General features: G+C 57.8%; 1 protein-coding gene across 4 annotated transcripts in view; it reads right to left on the reverse strand.

Moving 5' to 3' along the window:
- The window catches only part of SHANK3 (SH3 and multiple ankyrin repeat domains 3), a 48,727-nt gene that overhangs the window by 10,236 nt on the left and 23,929 nt on the right, over positions 1 to 14,562 (reverse strand). For all 4 annotated transcript variants that reach the window (XM_087868568.1, XM_087868570.1, XM_087868569.1 and 1 more), the window contains exons 16-21: positions 13,944 to 14,068; positions 13,716 to 13,848; positions 12,694 to 12,774; positions 5,000 to 5,130; positions 4,315 to 4,399; positions 458 to 2,711 (exon numbers count right to left, since the gene is read on the reverse strand). In XM_087868568.1, the coding sequence (XP_087724694.1) occupies positions 458 to 2,711; positions 4,315 to 4,399; positions 5,000 to 5,130; positions 12,694 to 12,774; positions 13,716 to 13,848; positions 13,944 to 14,068 (2,809 nt within the window). The remainder of the gene's footprint in view (positions 1 to 457; positions 2,712 to 4,314; positions 4,400 to 4,999; positions 5,131 to 12,693; positions 12,775 to 13,715; positions 13,849 to 13,943; positions 14,069 to 14,562) is intronic.

Raw genomic sequence — 14,562 nt, forward strand, 5'->3', positions numbered from 1 at the left:
ATGGTGGCACCAGCCTTGTGGCCACAGCGGGTTGGGAGGGGGTTGGCAACTCCAGAATGGACCATAGAACAACCCTTAATAGTAGAGGCAGTTTTGGTCAGGAGCAAAAGAGTGAGTGCTCACACGAACCCGAGGCAGGGCGTCTTCTGGAGGGCTGTGGAGGTGCTCACGCCCTGCCTGGGTCTCTCACGGGGCCCCAGCTCCCACTCCCAGCACCAACAGGGATGGAGAGAACAGCAGCCCTGATATCTCAGATCCCTGAAAGAGACTTCTGTCTCAGACAGACAGCAAGGGCGAATAAAGGACAGAAGTGGACAGGGAGGGATGCCACGGACAGGTGAAGGATGGGGTAGAATGGACCGGGAAGGGGAACAGAGGAAACCGTGGATGCACAAGAGGAAGAACACAGAGGGGCCACGGACATGGGACAGGACCCTCCCCACACTGCCCTGCTCACCGAGCTGCCGCGATGGGCGACTTCTTGGCAGGGTCCAGCAGACCGCCCAGGCCACCAGCCGGCTCTTCCCCCAAGGAGCGTGTGTCTTTGTTCAGCTGCTGCAGGCGGGAGCTGAGCTCACTGATCACAGTTGGTTTGTCATCTTCGGGCCCAGGGAGCCCCCGGCTCTCCATGGGGTCCCCCCACAGCTTGGACCTTCTCTGGAAGAGGTAGCGAGGGCGAGCAGGTCCGGCAGCGGAAGCCAACCCAGCAGAGGCGGCATGGTGCTGCTGGGCCATGAGCTCGCTGTCCGAGGACTGCTTCAGCAGCGGGTCCCTGAAGGTCACCGGCCCCTTCCCCAGCGGGGACTTGAGCTTGGGCTTGGGAGGCACTGGTGGCTTCTCGAGTAGAAAAGTGTGTCCATCGGCGAAGGAGGTGTGGGTGTCGGTGAGTTCCCCACTCTCCGAGCTCAGGGTGGACATGCTGGACACCGTGGAGATGGTGCTTGTGGTCTCCAGGTGGGGGTCGCTAGAGCTGCGTGTGTCAGCCTCCTCCACCCCTGAGTCAGCCGCAGACTCGGGGGCAGGGGGTGGCTCGCTGCTCGGCTTCCCTGAGGCCGGGCCTGGCACCGTGGTGGGCGAGGGACCTGGGCCAGGAAGTGGGGTGGCCAGCAGGACCCCATTGGCAAACTCTTCAGGAGGCGGCACCAGCCCAATGCGGGCCAGCTCCTCCCTGGTCTCCTCATCACTGGAGGACAGCTGGGCAGGCGGCAAGTTCACAGCAAATACCAGCTCTGGCTCCTCCTCGGAGCTGCCCTGGCCTGGCCCAGAGTCTGTTGGAGGGGTGCTGCCAGGGGGCTGAGCCCGGGGGCTAGCCAGGGGCTCTGCCACCACTGCTGACTGTGTGGGGGCCGGGGCCAGCTCTGGGGTGCCTGGACGCTCCTCTTCAGCCCCCAGCCCGCTGGGCTCCTGCCCATTGCTGGTGGCATGCACAACGATGAGGCCGGCTGGCCGCTGCAGGGATGTATCCAGGACGCTGAGGATCATGGACTTCTTGTCCTCCGGCGACTTACGCTCCTCCCGGGGTGCTTTCTCCGGCTCCCTGCGAGCAGGCACAGGAACCCAGGCGGGGCTCCTTGGGGAGAAGGCTGGGGAGGCCAGGGCCCCTCGCTCAGAGTCGCGGGCCTGTACATCCACAAACAGAGGCCCAGGGCGGTCAGCATCAGGACTGTGCACAGGCGTAGGGGACCGTGAGGGTGCCTGGGAGGCCAGAGCCCGCTCACGGGCAGCCAGGGCGAGGGCCAGGGGAGAGCTGGGATCCAGGGGTTTGCCGGTGAGTGGGTGGATGAAGGTGGAGCCTGAAGGCCCAAGGCTGGGGCCGCTGACCAATGGCTTCAGAGCAGAGACGGGGGAGGGCAGGAGCAGGTCACGGCCGGTGGTGGGGCCGGTCCCCAGAAGGCGCTCATCGATGGAGCGGGAGGGCTGCAGGGAGGGCAGGTCCGCGCTAGGAGGGCTGCCCTCGATGGCTCCCACCGACAGGAACACGGTGGAGCGGCGCCGCTCCTCCAGCCGCCGGTCCTTGGCCGGACCTGGGCCACCAAACGCGAGGCCGGGGCTGTCCGCAGGGCCGTAGTCAAGACTGCTCGGCCGAGGTCCGCGGTGCGTCGGGGAGGGCTCGCGGGCGAAACTGCCGCCGACTGGGCCGGGGCTGCCCACAGCCAGGGCTGCGCGCTCCTGAGCATCCTCCACCTGCAGCTGCTTCACCAGCGGGCTCTTGCGGCGCTGAGGCTTGGAAGGCGCAAAGATGCTGGCGCTGAAGGCGCCCAGGTTGGCATAGGGACTGTCGGGACCTGGTGGCCTCGGCCTACGCTTGGGACGCTCTGGTGGGGTGGCTGCGGGAGGGGGCCGGGGGGCGTCGCCCACCTCCGGCGCAGAATCCTGCAGGATGATCATGGACCGCGCACGCTTCTGCCGCTCGGGGTAGGGCAGCGGACCCAGGGGCACGCCGGAGTCATACAGGCCAGCGGCCCCGGCGCCCAGGCGCGCTTCCAGGCCGGGTTTGAAGCTGGAGCGCACTGTGTCGTAGGCGCGGCCTGGAGGGGGCGGCGGCGAGAAGGCGGGGGGCGGCCCGGAGTCAAAGTAGTAGGGAGCGGGTGGGGGTGGCGGCGCGGTCTGCGGCGGGGGCGGGATGCCACGGCCCTCGCGCACCGGATCTTGCATCGATGTACTCCTTGGGAAGCGTCCCTCCAGCAGGGACGCCAGCTTTTCATCCTCCCCTGCGGACAGAGGGGATCCAGTGAGACAAGGCCCTTGCGGACTCTAGCGCCCGCCTTCTGCAGAGGGCAGCCATGGTCCCAGACGCAAGGGTTGCGAAGACGCGCCCTTAGAAATTGGCGGGAAGCGCTAACCAGACTGGGAGGACGGAGTCAGGGAGGGCGTGGAGGCAGGGGTTGGAGAGCAAAAGAGAAGGCGCGGAGCTCAGAGCACGGAATCTGAGCAAGGCCCCTCAGTCTGGGCTCCCCTCCGGACACCCAGGCTCTGCACCCCAACCCCAGTGCTGGCTTGGGAGGGCTCTTGGGAAGACTTGGGGAAAGGAATTAGCTCAGATACAAGGCAGAGGAGGGCTCCACCAATGGACTGAGAAAGGACCCAAACTCTGACAGGTATACCCCGTCGGGGCCAAGACCTGCCCAAGCCCCCCCCCCCCCGAGAGGGCCCAAAGAAGGGTCCTCAGTCATGAAGACAGAAGTGCAGAGCAGACGCAGGTGGCTGGCACAGGGCTTCCATCCAAGACTGAGCAAGGCTACATCACAATAGTGGGACAAGCAGGCGTTGCTGGGAGTTCCTTGGTGGCAACCAGAGACGGGAGGAAGAGAGATGGCCAGACGCCTAGAGTGATGAGCAGTGGGTGGGGCTTGGGAGATGACCCAGTCAAGAGAGATGGCTAAATGTGGGGTGTGACTGCAGCGGTGAGGTATCATGAGGTCCCAAGGAGACAGGTGCAGAAGGCAAAGAAACTAAGGACACAGCCTTTAGAAGGATCCACATTAGGTGTGGTACGTGCGGGGTTTTTTTGGGGGGGGCGCATTAAAGACTGAACAGGTACAGCCTGAGAACTGAGGGAAGAACCAAGAAATGTTGTCCTAAAGCCCTGGGGAGGCGAGTGTCACAAAGGAGGGAACAGAAAAATCAAATGCCAGTTAAGGTTAGAGAGGGACTGGTCATGTGTGCACTGGAAGGAATGCCCTGGAAACCACTGGTGACCCTGGTGAGAGCAATTTCCGTTTTGGGTATGGACAGAGCTAGCCTGACTCAGGCTGAGGAGAAGGCTGGGGAGAGGAGACAGCAAGTATAGGTGGCTTCTGGAGAAGACTGGCTGTGAAGGAGAAGGCAGACACAGAGCATACCTGGGACGGGGGGCAGGCAGGTTCAAGGGAAGGTAAGTCTAGGGTTAGAAACTTGACATATATTCACTCTACAGAGGGAGCAGCCAGAATGGGGGTAGAAGACCCAGGGACAGGGATGCTGGTGTCTATGGAAGGTACAGGAAGGTGGCACCAGTGGACAGGAGGGGGGCACGGACACTGGACGCGGAGCGTGGTGGGTGGGGGTTGCAATCTGGGTAGGGAGCAGTGGATCGTGTAAGGAAGCCTCAAGGGTTTCTTTTGGCACAGTGTCTCTGGATTGGGGGAAGGACTGACCCCACATATGTCCACCAACAAGGAGATGCCTAGGCTGTGACCTAGGAGAGGCAGTTCTCAGACAGAAACTGGAAACTCCAGTTGAAGGGTTGGGAGAGAAAGGGTCCTCCAGCCCAACATCCACCCCAGCCCCAGCCCCATTCCTTCCGGCCCCGTGCAGCCCCCAGCCCAGCCATACCTACAGACTTGGTCCGAGGAATCCCCTTCCGCAGGGAGCCGGGCAACTTCTCTGGGCCTGGGAGGCCCTGGCGCTCAAACAAAGACTGTGGGAGTTGGGGGGGTTATACGTAGGTTCTGGGGCACGGGGGCCCCCAGTTCTCCACCCAGGCCCAGCCATCCTCCTAAACCTGAGATCAAACACCCCATGCACTAATTCCAATGGTACTGGCACCGATGGGGCCTGACCCAGGACTCAGACCCAGGCCCTGAGGTCTCCAGGGAGCAGGGGCACAGCCAGTGGATGCCTGGGCACAGAGTACTGGGTAGGGTTGATGTGGATGGGGCCCCGAAGATGCCAAGTGAGAGGAGTGGCAGGGGGACAGAGACACGCTGCACTGTACCCTCGTTAGGGCTCGGTGCTCTAAGTGGTCCTGGGTGTGGCTACGCAGGAGGTACTGAAACCCACAGCCAGAGGAGTGAACACAGCACTACGTTAAATGTGGCCATTCTGGGGCTAAGATTTCCCCACGTGTAAGAGGAGAAGCCACGGGGTCCTTCACCCCCACCCTTGGAGATAGGGTCCAAATAATGGACTTCCACCCCAGAAAAATGCATACACACCCAGCAGGGGACATGGAACTCCGACCCCCATGCTCCCCCTGCCTCCCCACTCTCCGTACGCCCCAGCTGCTGGGATGACTTACACTGATCTCAGCTGGGGTGATCCTCCGACTTGTGGGCCGCTGTTTGACAGTGGCGGCTCTTGAGTCGGCGTCTGCGATGTCTGGCCTCAGTGTAGGCTCCGCGGCGGCTGCCAGGATCTCATCCAGTTTCTCTGCACAGCCAAGGGAGGCACCATCTCAACCACCCGGACCCTGACCCGGCTCCATCCCTGTGCAGCCCCACTGCAGAGTCCTCCCCGCAAGGCTGGTCCACCTGCTGCTGCTAGTGGAGCCACTGGACCCCGCCCACTCCCTGTCCCTTCCTCCAGACCCAAGACTGGGGAGACTGGGAGCCAAGCAACATGCAACCCATCTGAGTCCCACGGCCGTTCTGTCCTCAGGGGCTGGTCCAGGTCACCCCCTCGAGCCCCACTCCAGGAAAAGCCCGACTGACCATTAGGGAGAGGACCAGGGGAGACAGCACTGTTTGGAGCCCGGAGTCTTCCTGAATTTCCCTTTGCCCTCTCCCTCTTCTCCTCAGCACCTGCCATTTCTCTTCAGTCTGTGGCCCCTGCTGCACCAAAAGATAAGCTGCTCCTGGGGGCTGCAGCCCGAGGACAAACCCTGGTGTACAGCAGGTGCCCGTTAAAGATGCGAATAAGATGAGTAAACAGGACCCTTCTGAAACAGAACTCACAGTCCCAGGCTGAAGTCCTAAAAAAAACGGCCCTAATGCAGATTAGGAGGCCAAAGAACCTTCACCCCAGAAAAGCAGCCCCACCCTGGGTGGGAGGTGCCAAGAAAAGAAGAAGATATTGGGAGGGTTGATGCTGAAGGGGCGAGGAGGGAGGTAAGGAAGAGGGGCCGACAGAGACCAAGGCCCAAGAAGGGAGCAAGGCACCAGCAGGCCTCAGGCAGCATTCAAATCCATCATAAAGAAAAGCTATGTTTGCTTGTTTTTACTAAAGCTATTTAATGTTTTTAAAAGTGGTGTTTTTGGTTGTCAAAATGACTTGGAAATCTTGTTGAACACGTGTGTCTGGGAGCAAGCAGCTCTGCTTGGATGACTGGGGTGGTGCACTCAGGGCCAGCATGTGGGGTGCGGTAGGGGTTGAGGCCAGCTCCTGTGCCCACAGTGGCCCCACCTCACCCCACTCATCACTCAGGCTCTGAATCCCCAAGCCCCTAGAGGCTCTGCCCAGCCCAGAGGACTGTGTGTCTGGTCATGCTTGGCCTCTCATAAAATGCCCCCTGTCAGAGGACACGGTCAGCCCCAACACCTCCCACCAGCACCTCCTGCCTCTTCCACCCCCTCAGCAATTGGGGAAGTAAGTCCGCTCCTCCCAGCTGGTGGGCACCCAACCCAGACCAGACCCACACCACGTTCCCACCCTGTCCTGACTTAACCTCTCTGTGACTCAGTTTCCTTATCTGATCAAGTGAGCATAAAAACGGCAGCTGCTTCAGTGTCTGTTGCAAGAACTGGCAGGGACATAAGAAGGCCTGGTTCAGGGTTAGCACTGAAGACACACTGCTCCTCATCTCCCCAAAGAGCCTGTGGGCTCCCAGAATCTCCTGAGTGTCCAGCCTGGGCCCTGAATAATACAGGAGTTCAACAAAAGTTACAAGTCACCAGCAGAACCAGCTCCATCTACAGACTAGCTCGCAGGTCCTGTGCGTGGCTCCCCGCACCACTGGGAGGGCTCGTGAGAGAGGTCACCGTCTTTGTTTTTGGAACGAAGCAGATCATTTCCCTTTGGAAGCCGAAACCACCATCACCTCCCTTTGTTCAGTCCCTGGTGACTTCTGGTTAGAAGAGCTTGCCGTGACCCTTCTCTCATTCCTCAAAATCATACAAAGAAGATGCTGACAATGCCCTCATTTTACCAAGAAGAAACTGAAGGTCTGCGAGAGAAAGCGCTCCAGATCACAGATCCAGTAAGTAAGAGATCAGACTTAACAACCATGTTATCCAGAAACCGCAGACGTGAGCAGAGAAGAAACATTTCCACGGGGCACGCGCTCACCTGAGCTGTGGATTTTAGAAGCTGCATCTCTAGGTCCAGAAGAACTGAATCCCAGAAACCAGAGCAGTGTGTACATGAATGTTGTTGGACATGGGGAGGGGGTGCTGGGGCCAGGCAAGAATTATTTCCAAAAGGGAAAGAAGCAAGAATTCTGCAAACTATAAGCTGGTGAGGGGGACAACAATCCCCACCATTATTAGAAATGCATTCTGAAATAAATTACTTTAGATACTTAAAAAAGACAATGAAGCCCATTAGGAACCAGGTCTAGGGCACTGGGCCTCACATACACCAGCTCTCAAGATTCCATATGCGGTGGGGACACAGCTCGGGGTGCAGCTGCTTAAACAATCAGAGCCCAAGCAGGAATGAGGGGCCGCGGGGACGATGAACTGCCCATCACTTCCCCTACAACTGGAAGAAGTACACAGACCACAGCATAGCACCCTGGGAGCCCTGCTAATGAGCTAAGGGACAGAACCAAAATATTCCAGGAATAGCTTGTATGCCTGCCTCATAGGGTGAAGAAAAGGGTCCCTAGAGAACACCTAGTTTTAATACCTCAAAAGACACTGGGGAAAGCACCTAACCTGGGACTGGGGCAAGGAGCAACAGGAGAGCTCCGAAGGTAAGACTGTAGGCCATAATGAAGAGCCAGGGCCCCGACAGTCGGGGCCAGCGCATCCCTGGCACAGCGAAGGCCCTGTGGATCCCAGAATAAGGGATGGGTGGGCCCCAGGCACACAGACGAAAGAGTGAACACACCTGCCTGGGGCCACAAAGCCACCTCAGGCTTCCATCAGGCTCTGACTCCTATTTAGCCGAAAGAGTCCCCTCTCCACTCGAGAGAGAGGGAAGAGGCTGGCAGAGGCCAGGCCCTGAGATCTCACCAGAGGCTGGACCTCAGACTCTGCCCCCACATGGAGGCGGCATCCCTTACAGCAAGGCTAGACACACAGAACGTAAAGGAAGGAGCCTCCAAGGGTACAGGTGAGGCCTGAAGGGAGCAGCAGGGGATGGTGAAGTCAACAGCCTGGGCTATGTTGGGCAGAGGAGCTCGGAGCTCCCTCCCCAGTGCTGTGGGGCCCAGACCCCTGCTCTGAAGGGACAATCACCAGCACCGGGCCTGACCCCACAACAGGTTAGCCCAGAAATGGGACCCACACACCAGGCACAAGAAGCCCCCAGGAAACAGGCAGAAAGGAGCAACATGGGCCAGAGCTGAGCACCCAGTGCTCCCGCCCCCACTGGCCCAGCCACCATGCTCCCTGAGGAGACCCACAGCTGAGCCCTCTGAACCCTTCCCCTACCCAGCTGCAGGACATGCACATGCTACGCCCTCCACTGGAGACCCTCCCAGCGCTGCCTCACCGGCTGCCTCTGTGGCCCTCACACCCCACTCCACCCCAACTCACCTGAGCCCCCAAAGCCAATGGCTGTGCCTATCACACCCCCACAGAGCCACAGCCCTGGGAACTCCCCATCCATCCTTCCCCAGCTCCCTCTACTGTGCCCACACCAGATTCCCAGGGAGAAGGCCAACAGGAAGGTACAGCCCAGGCTTCTAGACCACCATGACTTGCAATGGAATCTCCTCACATATCAGCACTTCCCTAGACAGGGATCAGGTAAAGCTGGGGGCCTGGGGAACCAGCAGATGACTCACCCCCTTTCCTTCTCCGAATGGAGGCTTGCAATCAAGAAACAGAGCAAAGGGGGTAAGAGGCAGGCTTCATCCCTTGGCATCCGGGCCCCCTTCCCATCCCCATTTCCCCATCTTTCCCACTTACCACCCCTCCCAACAACCAGGACCTCCCAGATCCCCTACTGCCCCTGGCGTGGCAAATGTGCCCAAACACCAAGTTGATACACGGCTTGAAACTCAAGGTGGAAAAAACCACAAGCAGGCACATACGCTTGTGTGCATGCATATCCGAGCACGTGCACGCACACACACGTGCATAAAGGGGTTCATGCATACACATCTGGAGATGTCCACACACGACCAAATCATACTTGGTTCAATCAATTGTTTGTTCAGAAATGAAGGCACCCCACACACACAAAAAAAAAAAGTTCAGAGGCTACTAATAGCTTCAGCGGTCACCCCTGAGTATTCTGTGCACGGTGTTTCCAACAAAGGGCAGGTCAGTGTGTTCGCCAGACCACGGCCATTCAGGGACCAGACACTGGCACGGCACCTGCCCCGACATTCTCATCACAAAAGAAAAAGGGACCCCAAAGTTCCAGACTTCTCATGGGAAAGCCAAAGAACAGGAGGGGCTCAGAGCCACCAAGGCCCTCCCTGGTCTGAGTTTCCACCAATCTCTGCAGCCCCAGCACATTACTGGTCCAAGCAGATGAACATGTGGTGACCACAAGGAGCCCCCCATGCTGAAGGGCACTAGGAGTGTCCCACCCTTCCTCCTCCTCCCACCACCTGACTCAGGAGGAGGGCTCCTATCCTAACCTGTACAGCTCAATCCCATTTCTGCCAACCACCTCAGGCCTTCGTTTTCTGGACATCCCTCTACTCACACCACCCCCCACCAGGACGCTCTTTACCTCCTCTCCCTCCTGCAGGACCTGGCTTCTCCCAGACACCCACCAAGCAGCAAGCCACCGTCTGGGCGTGAGCCCCCACCCTTGCCACCTGCTTTTTCTGTGGGCTCACACCTGCCTTTCTTTCCATATGTTCAGGTCATCTTCTCAATGGACTACAGCATCCTAACAGGCTCTATCACTTCTCAACAATGTGACAGAGAATTGGCATGTTTATGCTGCCGATAAACCCATAGGTCTAATTTCTATCTTATAAAAGCACAAACACTGGATCGTGGGATGATCCCTTAGGTGCTTGGGGAAGCCCTGATGCTGGCCTGGCTCCCTCAAACCTAGAGAAAGTCAGCCAGTGGTCTGACTTCCCAGGACAGCTATCCCCTGGAGGCAGTAGTGTCTTCTTCTCTGAATGCAGCTATATAAAGAGTCTGGGTCCCGCTTCAACAAAAGCTATGACCCCTCCTCCCTCAGCAGTATGGATGGAGACTCTGTGCTAAGCTGTCCCTTTGTCCTCCCCCAGATTCTGTTAGGGTAAAAACTGGTGGAAACAATACTGGCCTGAGGCAGCAAGAGTGAGCCCCTCTAGAAGACAAGGGTGTGCAGAACAACCCTGTCACACAGCAGCAGGAGTACCCCACATGAGTGCAGAGAGGAAGGAGGCTCTACTATTCACTGGTTTCTTCAGACAGAAGCATCCCAGAAAGCAGAAGGCAATTCTGTTTCCACAGGGCTCAGTCCCCTGATCCCTGGATGTCCATGCACCTCTTCGTGCAGAACTAGGAGGATCCCTTCTGATCATGTACCTGAACATGGCTATGTTGACAGCCTCTGGAAGGAACTCCTGGGACCCACCCACTACAGCCTTGGTCTACTGTCTAGCCAGACCCAGCTGCCTACTGGTACTGGTTTATTGATCAGTCTGGATTTTAATCAGTGTGACAGATCAGCTCCCCATGACTAGTCTTGGACCCTTGTGACCCTGGGGCTTCTCTGCCTCACTCTTCAATGAGCAGGTTTAGTGGGGTATAGAATTCTAGGTGGAAAAGCATTTTGATTCAAGACTTTTATTTTTCCATTGTCTTCTAGCGTCTACTACTGCTGATGAGAAGTCTGCTGTCGGTCTAACCATGGTTTCTTTTTCTAAGTCATCCAGCTTCTTTGGTAGTTAAGATTTTTCTTTTGTCTATGGTGTCATGAAGTTTTAGTATGACAGGTCTAGATGTAGATTTGTTTTTATTTCCTTGCTTGGAACTTATACTTCTTCAAAATGGAATTTCATGTCCTTGTTCAATTTCAGAAAATTCTTAGCCACTTACTCTTCAAATATTGCCTCTTCCCCAATCAGTTCATTCTTTCCCTCTGGAGCTTTCATTAGACTGGGATTTTCTCACTTGTCCTCCATTATCTCTTATCTGCTCTTTAATAGTTCGCATCTCCCTATCTTTCTGAGCTGCATTTTAGGGTAATTTCCTCAGAATTATCTTCTAATTCACTGTTTCTTTCTTCAACTGAGTCTAGTATATTGTTTATCCCAGTCATGGATTTTTTTAATCTCAGTGACTATACTTTCTGTTTCAGTAACAGTTCTTTAGGGATCCTTTTTAAAAATCTGCATATTCCTTTGGGCGGGGGCAGGAGGAGAACTGTCCTTTATGGGATGTCATAAAGGGCTGTCCTTTATGAGTTCTGTTACTTCCTTAAACTTTGTATTTAAACACCTCATTTCGTGTCTTTCTTATTCTTCTATGATTTCCAGCTCTTTTGATGCTAATGCCAGTCCCTGGGCTTGGTTCTAGTTTTCCCACTTCCCATGGTCCACAGCCACATCTCTTGGCTTTGTGGAAGCATCAGAGCCCTAACCCCTGCCCTTAGGGTCTATATACTGTCCTGAGCCCTCCTGGACTATGGAAGCATTATCAACTTCCTCTCACTTCCTTAACTGATTTTATTAACTTTATTCTTGAGACCTGGGAAATTCCTCTTCCTTTATTTTGAGTTGGCTATCTATTTTTGACTTTTACTTTATTCAGAGTATTTATGGGGAAGAAAAGTATGACCATGTCAGCTTGGTCTATCTTGGTGGCTGTCCTCCTCCTCCTACCCTGCAGTCAAGAGTACCTGTTTGGAAGGGGGGTAGCTCAACCTGTGGCCAGGACAAGGTCAAGAATCACCCTATTAGTAAGGTCAGCAATAATTTGGGGGGACAAATAAGTGTTCTTTCTATGGCTGGGGAAGAACAAAGCCTGAAGCCAGGGTTGAGGGCCAGTCTAGAACCAGGATCAGGGCCTTTCCTGTGGCCAGGACTAGGTCAGAACTCAGCCTAGGACCAGAGTGAGCATTCCTTTCATGGCTAGAGCCATAGTAAAGTCTGGGACTAGAACTGGGTTTGAATTACAGGAAGATAGAGCATGTTAGCTGTCATGTATATCAGGACGTGCCCATTGTTAACTGCCACATATGTCAGGACATGGTCGTGTATATCTGGACATGCCCGTGATGAGGCTATTAATGGTCACATATATCAAGGCATGCCCACAATGAGGCTATTAGGGGCCATCCTGGGATCATGCCCACAACATGCCCCACCAAAGCCCTGACACACTCTTATTTGCCTCTTGTAGCTCACGAGGGCCTATCCCATCATCATACTAGCGATGTTCACACAGCCCTGTCAGGTCAGCAGCTCACTGTAACCCCTGCTTAACTGATGAGTGAACAGGTGCTAAGGAGGCAAAACTAAGCACAAAGATAACACAACTAGTGCCAGCAGAGCCAGGCAGAGCCCAGGCCCCCTGACTCCTGCTCGTTCCTCATTTGGGTGAAATGAAGGAGCGAAGTCAAACTGGAGGCGTGCAGAGCCAGAGGCAGCAGGCACACATGCATGCAAACACACTGGAAGGCCAGGTCCTGCTCCCTGACCATCAGTCCTGGTTGGTTCACTGTCCATCTCTAGCCCTCAGGCCATCCACGTGTCATCCCCCTCCTCGCCACTTCGGCACCCACCCGTTTACCTTTGACCCTCTTACCAGACCTCCATACGTTTGTCTGTCTGTCCTTCCTCCCTTCTATCTCTGCCTGGCTTTGGTCCCAGTTCACACTGCCTGGCTTCCCACCTGGGCTGTGTGCCCACCGTCCACCCCTGCTGCTCACCAAGTTCCTCAAGTTCAGCCGTCATGGACTTGGAGCGCAGGGTCAGCGTGGTGCTGGGGGCCCTCTTGGGGGGCGGCGGGGCTGCAAAGAAGAGGGAGGCCTTGGACCTCCTGTCTAGCAGCAGGCAGCGCGGCGTGGCCAGGTGCAGGTGCCACTTGCGCTCCACCGCCTGGATCTCCTCGTACTCCCGTGAGGATGAGTCGCACTGCGCCAGGATCTTGTTCAGGCTGCGGCTAGATGCAAACTTCTTCATGGCGCTGGGGGCTCAGGGGGTGCTGAGGGCCCGGTGGGGCCAGGGTTGTTGGGGCCTCAGGAGGTAGGTGGTCAAGGGCCCCAGTGGGGGTCACAGTGCTGGCCAGCTCCTGCCTGAGTGCCCACCCAGTAGGCTCCGAGGGCTGAGCCAGGGGGCACCAGAGCCATGAGGTGGGGGCTGGGAGGGGTCTCCCGGCAGGCGGAGCTCCCGCTGCTCCAGGGCTCCCCCCAGGCCCTGGAGGCCACTGCCCCTCAGGGGACCGGGGTGTGGCTGGCCGAGCCAGGACCTGGGCTGGGCCGGCCCAAGCTGGCAAAGCCTCCTGGGCCCGGGCTGTGCCGCGACGTCGCGGGGAGAAGACGCTTTTCCTCTTCCCTCAGGTGCCGCCTCCCCCTTCCCTCCGACAATAAGCGGCGGCAGCGTCAACCTCACAGTTGCTATGGCAACCCCGGCCTCCAGGCAGCTGCTGGCAGTGTCGGGAAGGAGGGCTCTTCCACGCCAGGGGCTGGGGGGACGCCGGGAAGGAGGGGGTGGGGATCTGAGGAGGGGCAACCTGGGGTCAGGGGTCAGAGGCTGGGGGCCAGGGTTGGCAGTCTAACATCGGGAAGGTACCCAGGCCATGAATGTGGCCATTTCACCTGGTTTAGGCACCTGACGTCAACAGTCTGGGGTCAGGGGGTGGGGAGCGGGGTGGGGGCCTGGGGTCAAAGGTCTAAGGTCAGGAGTCAGAGGGGGACGTCTGAGGACGGAGGTCTGAAGCCTGGCCCCTCACCTCTGCGCCGAGCCCCATCTTCTTCCGGCTTCCTCGTCACAGATACAACCTTCATGACGAGCCGGTTCCCGCCCTGGCGGATCAGAGCCACCACCTGCTTGTGCCCGACCTTCACCACGTTCACCCCGTTCACCTGGGACAGACAGGCGGGCGGGGGGCGTTCCAAGTGTGTCCTCCTCAGGACTCAGAGGGCAGCACCCCACCTGGCTGCACAGGTACCGGCCTCACCTCGATGAGGAAGTCTCCGGTGCGCAGCCCCGCCCTCCAGGCCACACCCTCCACGTCCACCGACTCAAGGTACTGGAGCGCGGGGAAGGCGGGCGTGGGCGTGAACTCCTCGATGGGGGTCTCTGCTGCAGGGGAGCGCAGTTAGGAAGGGGCTCCACCAGCGTGGTCCAGGTGCAAACAGTGCCGCACCGCCACCTCCCCCAAGTGTTCACCATGCTGAACCAGGGACAGTCGAGGCAGGGTGTCCTGGGGCCGCCGCCGGTAGAAACCCGCCCTCAGGCCCGCCCGGGGGGGACTCCCATTCCATGAGACGCGCTCCAGCAGGGATCTTGGAAAGCAACAGGGCCAAGACACTACTGCCTTGTACTGAGACGTTCCAAACCAGGATCTAGCCGGAGCAGAGGGGCAAGGCAGAGTGGGGCCAGAAAAAGAGAGGGTCAGGGGCAAGGCAGGGGCCAAACTAGCAGGGAGAGAGGGAGTGGGGGAGGCAGGGCCAAGGGACTGGGCAGGGGTGAGGTAGGAAGGGGAGCAGCGAGGAGGGGCAGAGACAAGAAACACCCCAAGCGGGGCGCAGCCCCTGCCAGCCTGACACCCCAGCCCCCCACACACTCACGGGGCG

This window comes from Ursus americanus, chromosome 17 (assembly GCF_024610735.1).
Source record: "Ursus americanus isolate L20-20 chromosome 17, mUrsAme1.1.p, whole genome shotgun sequence".
In the NCBI taxonomy this organism is placed as follows: Eukaryota; Metazoa; Chordata; class Mammalia; order Carnivora; family Ursidae; genus Ursus; species Ursus americanus.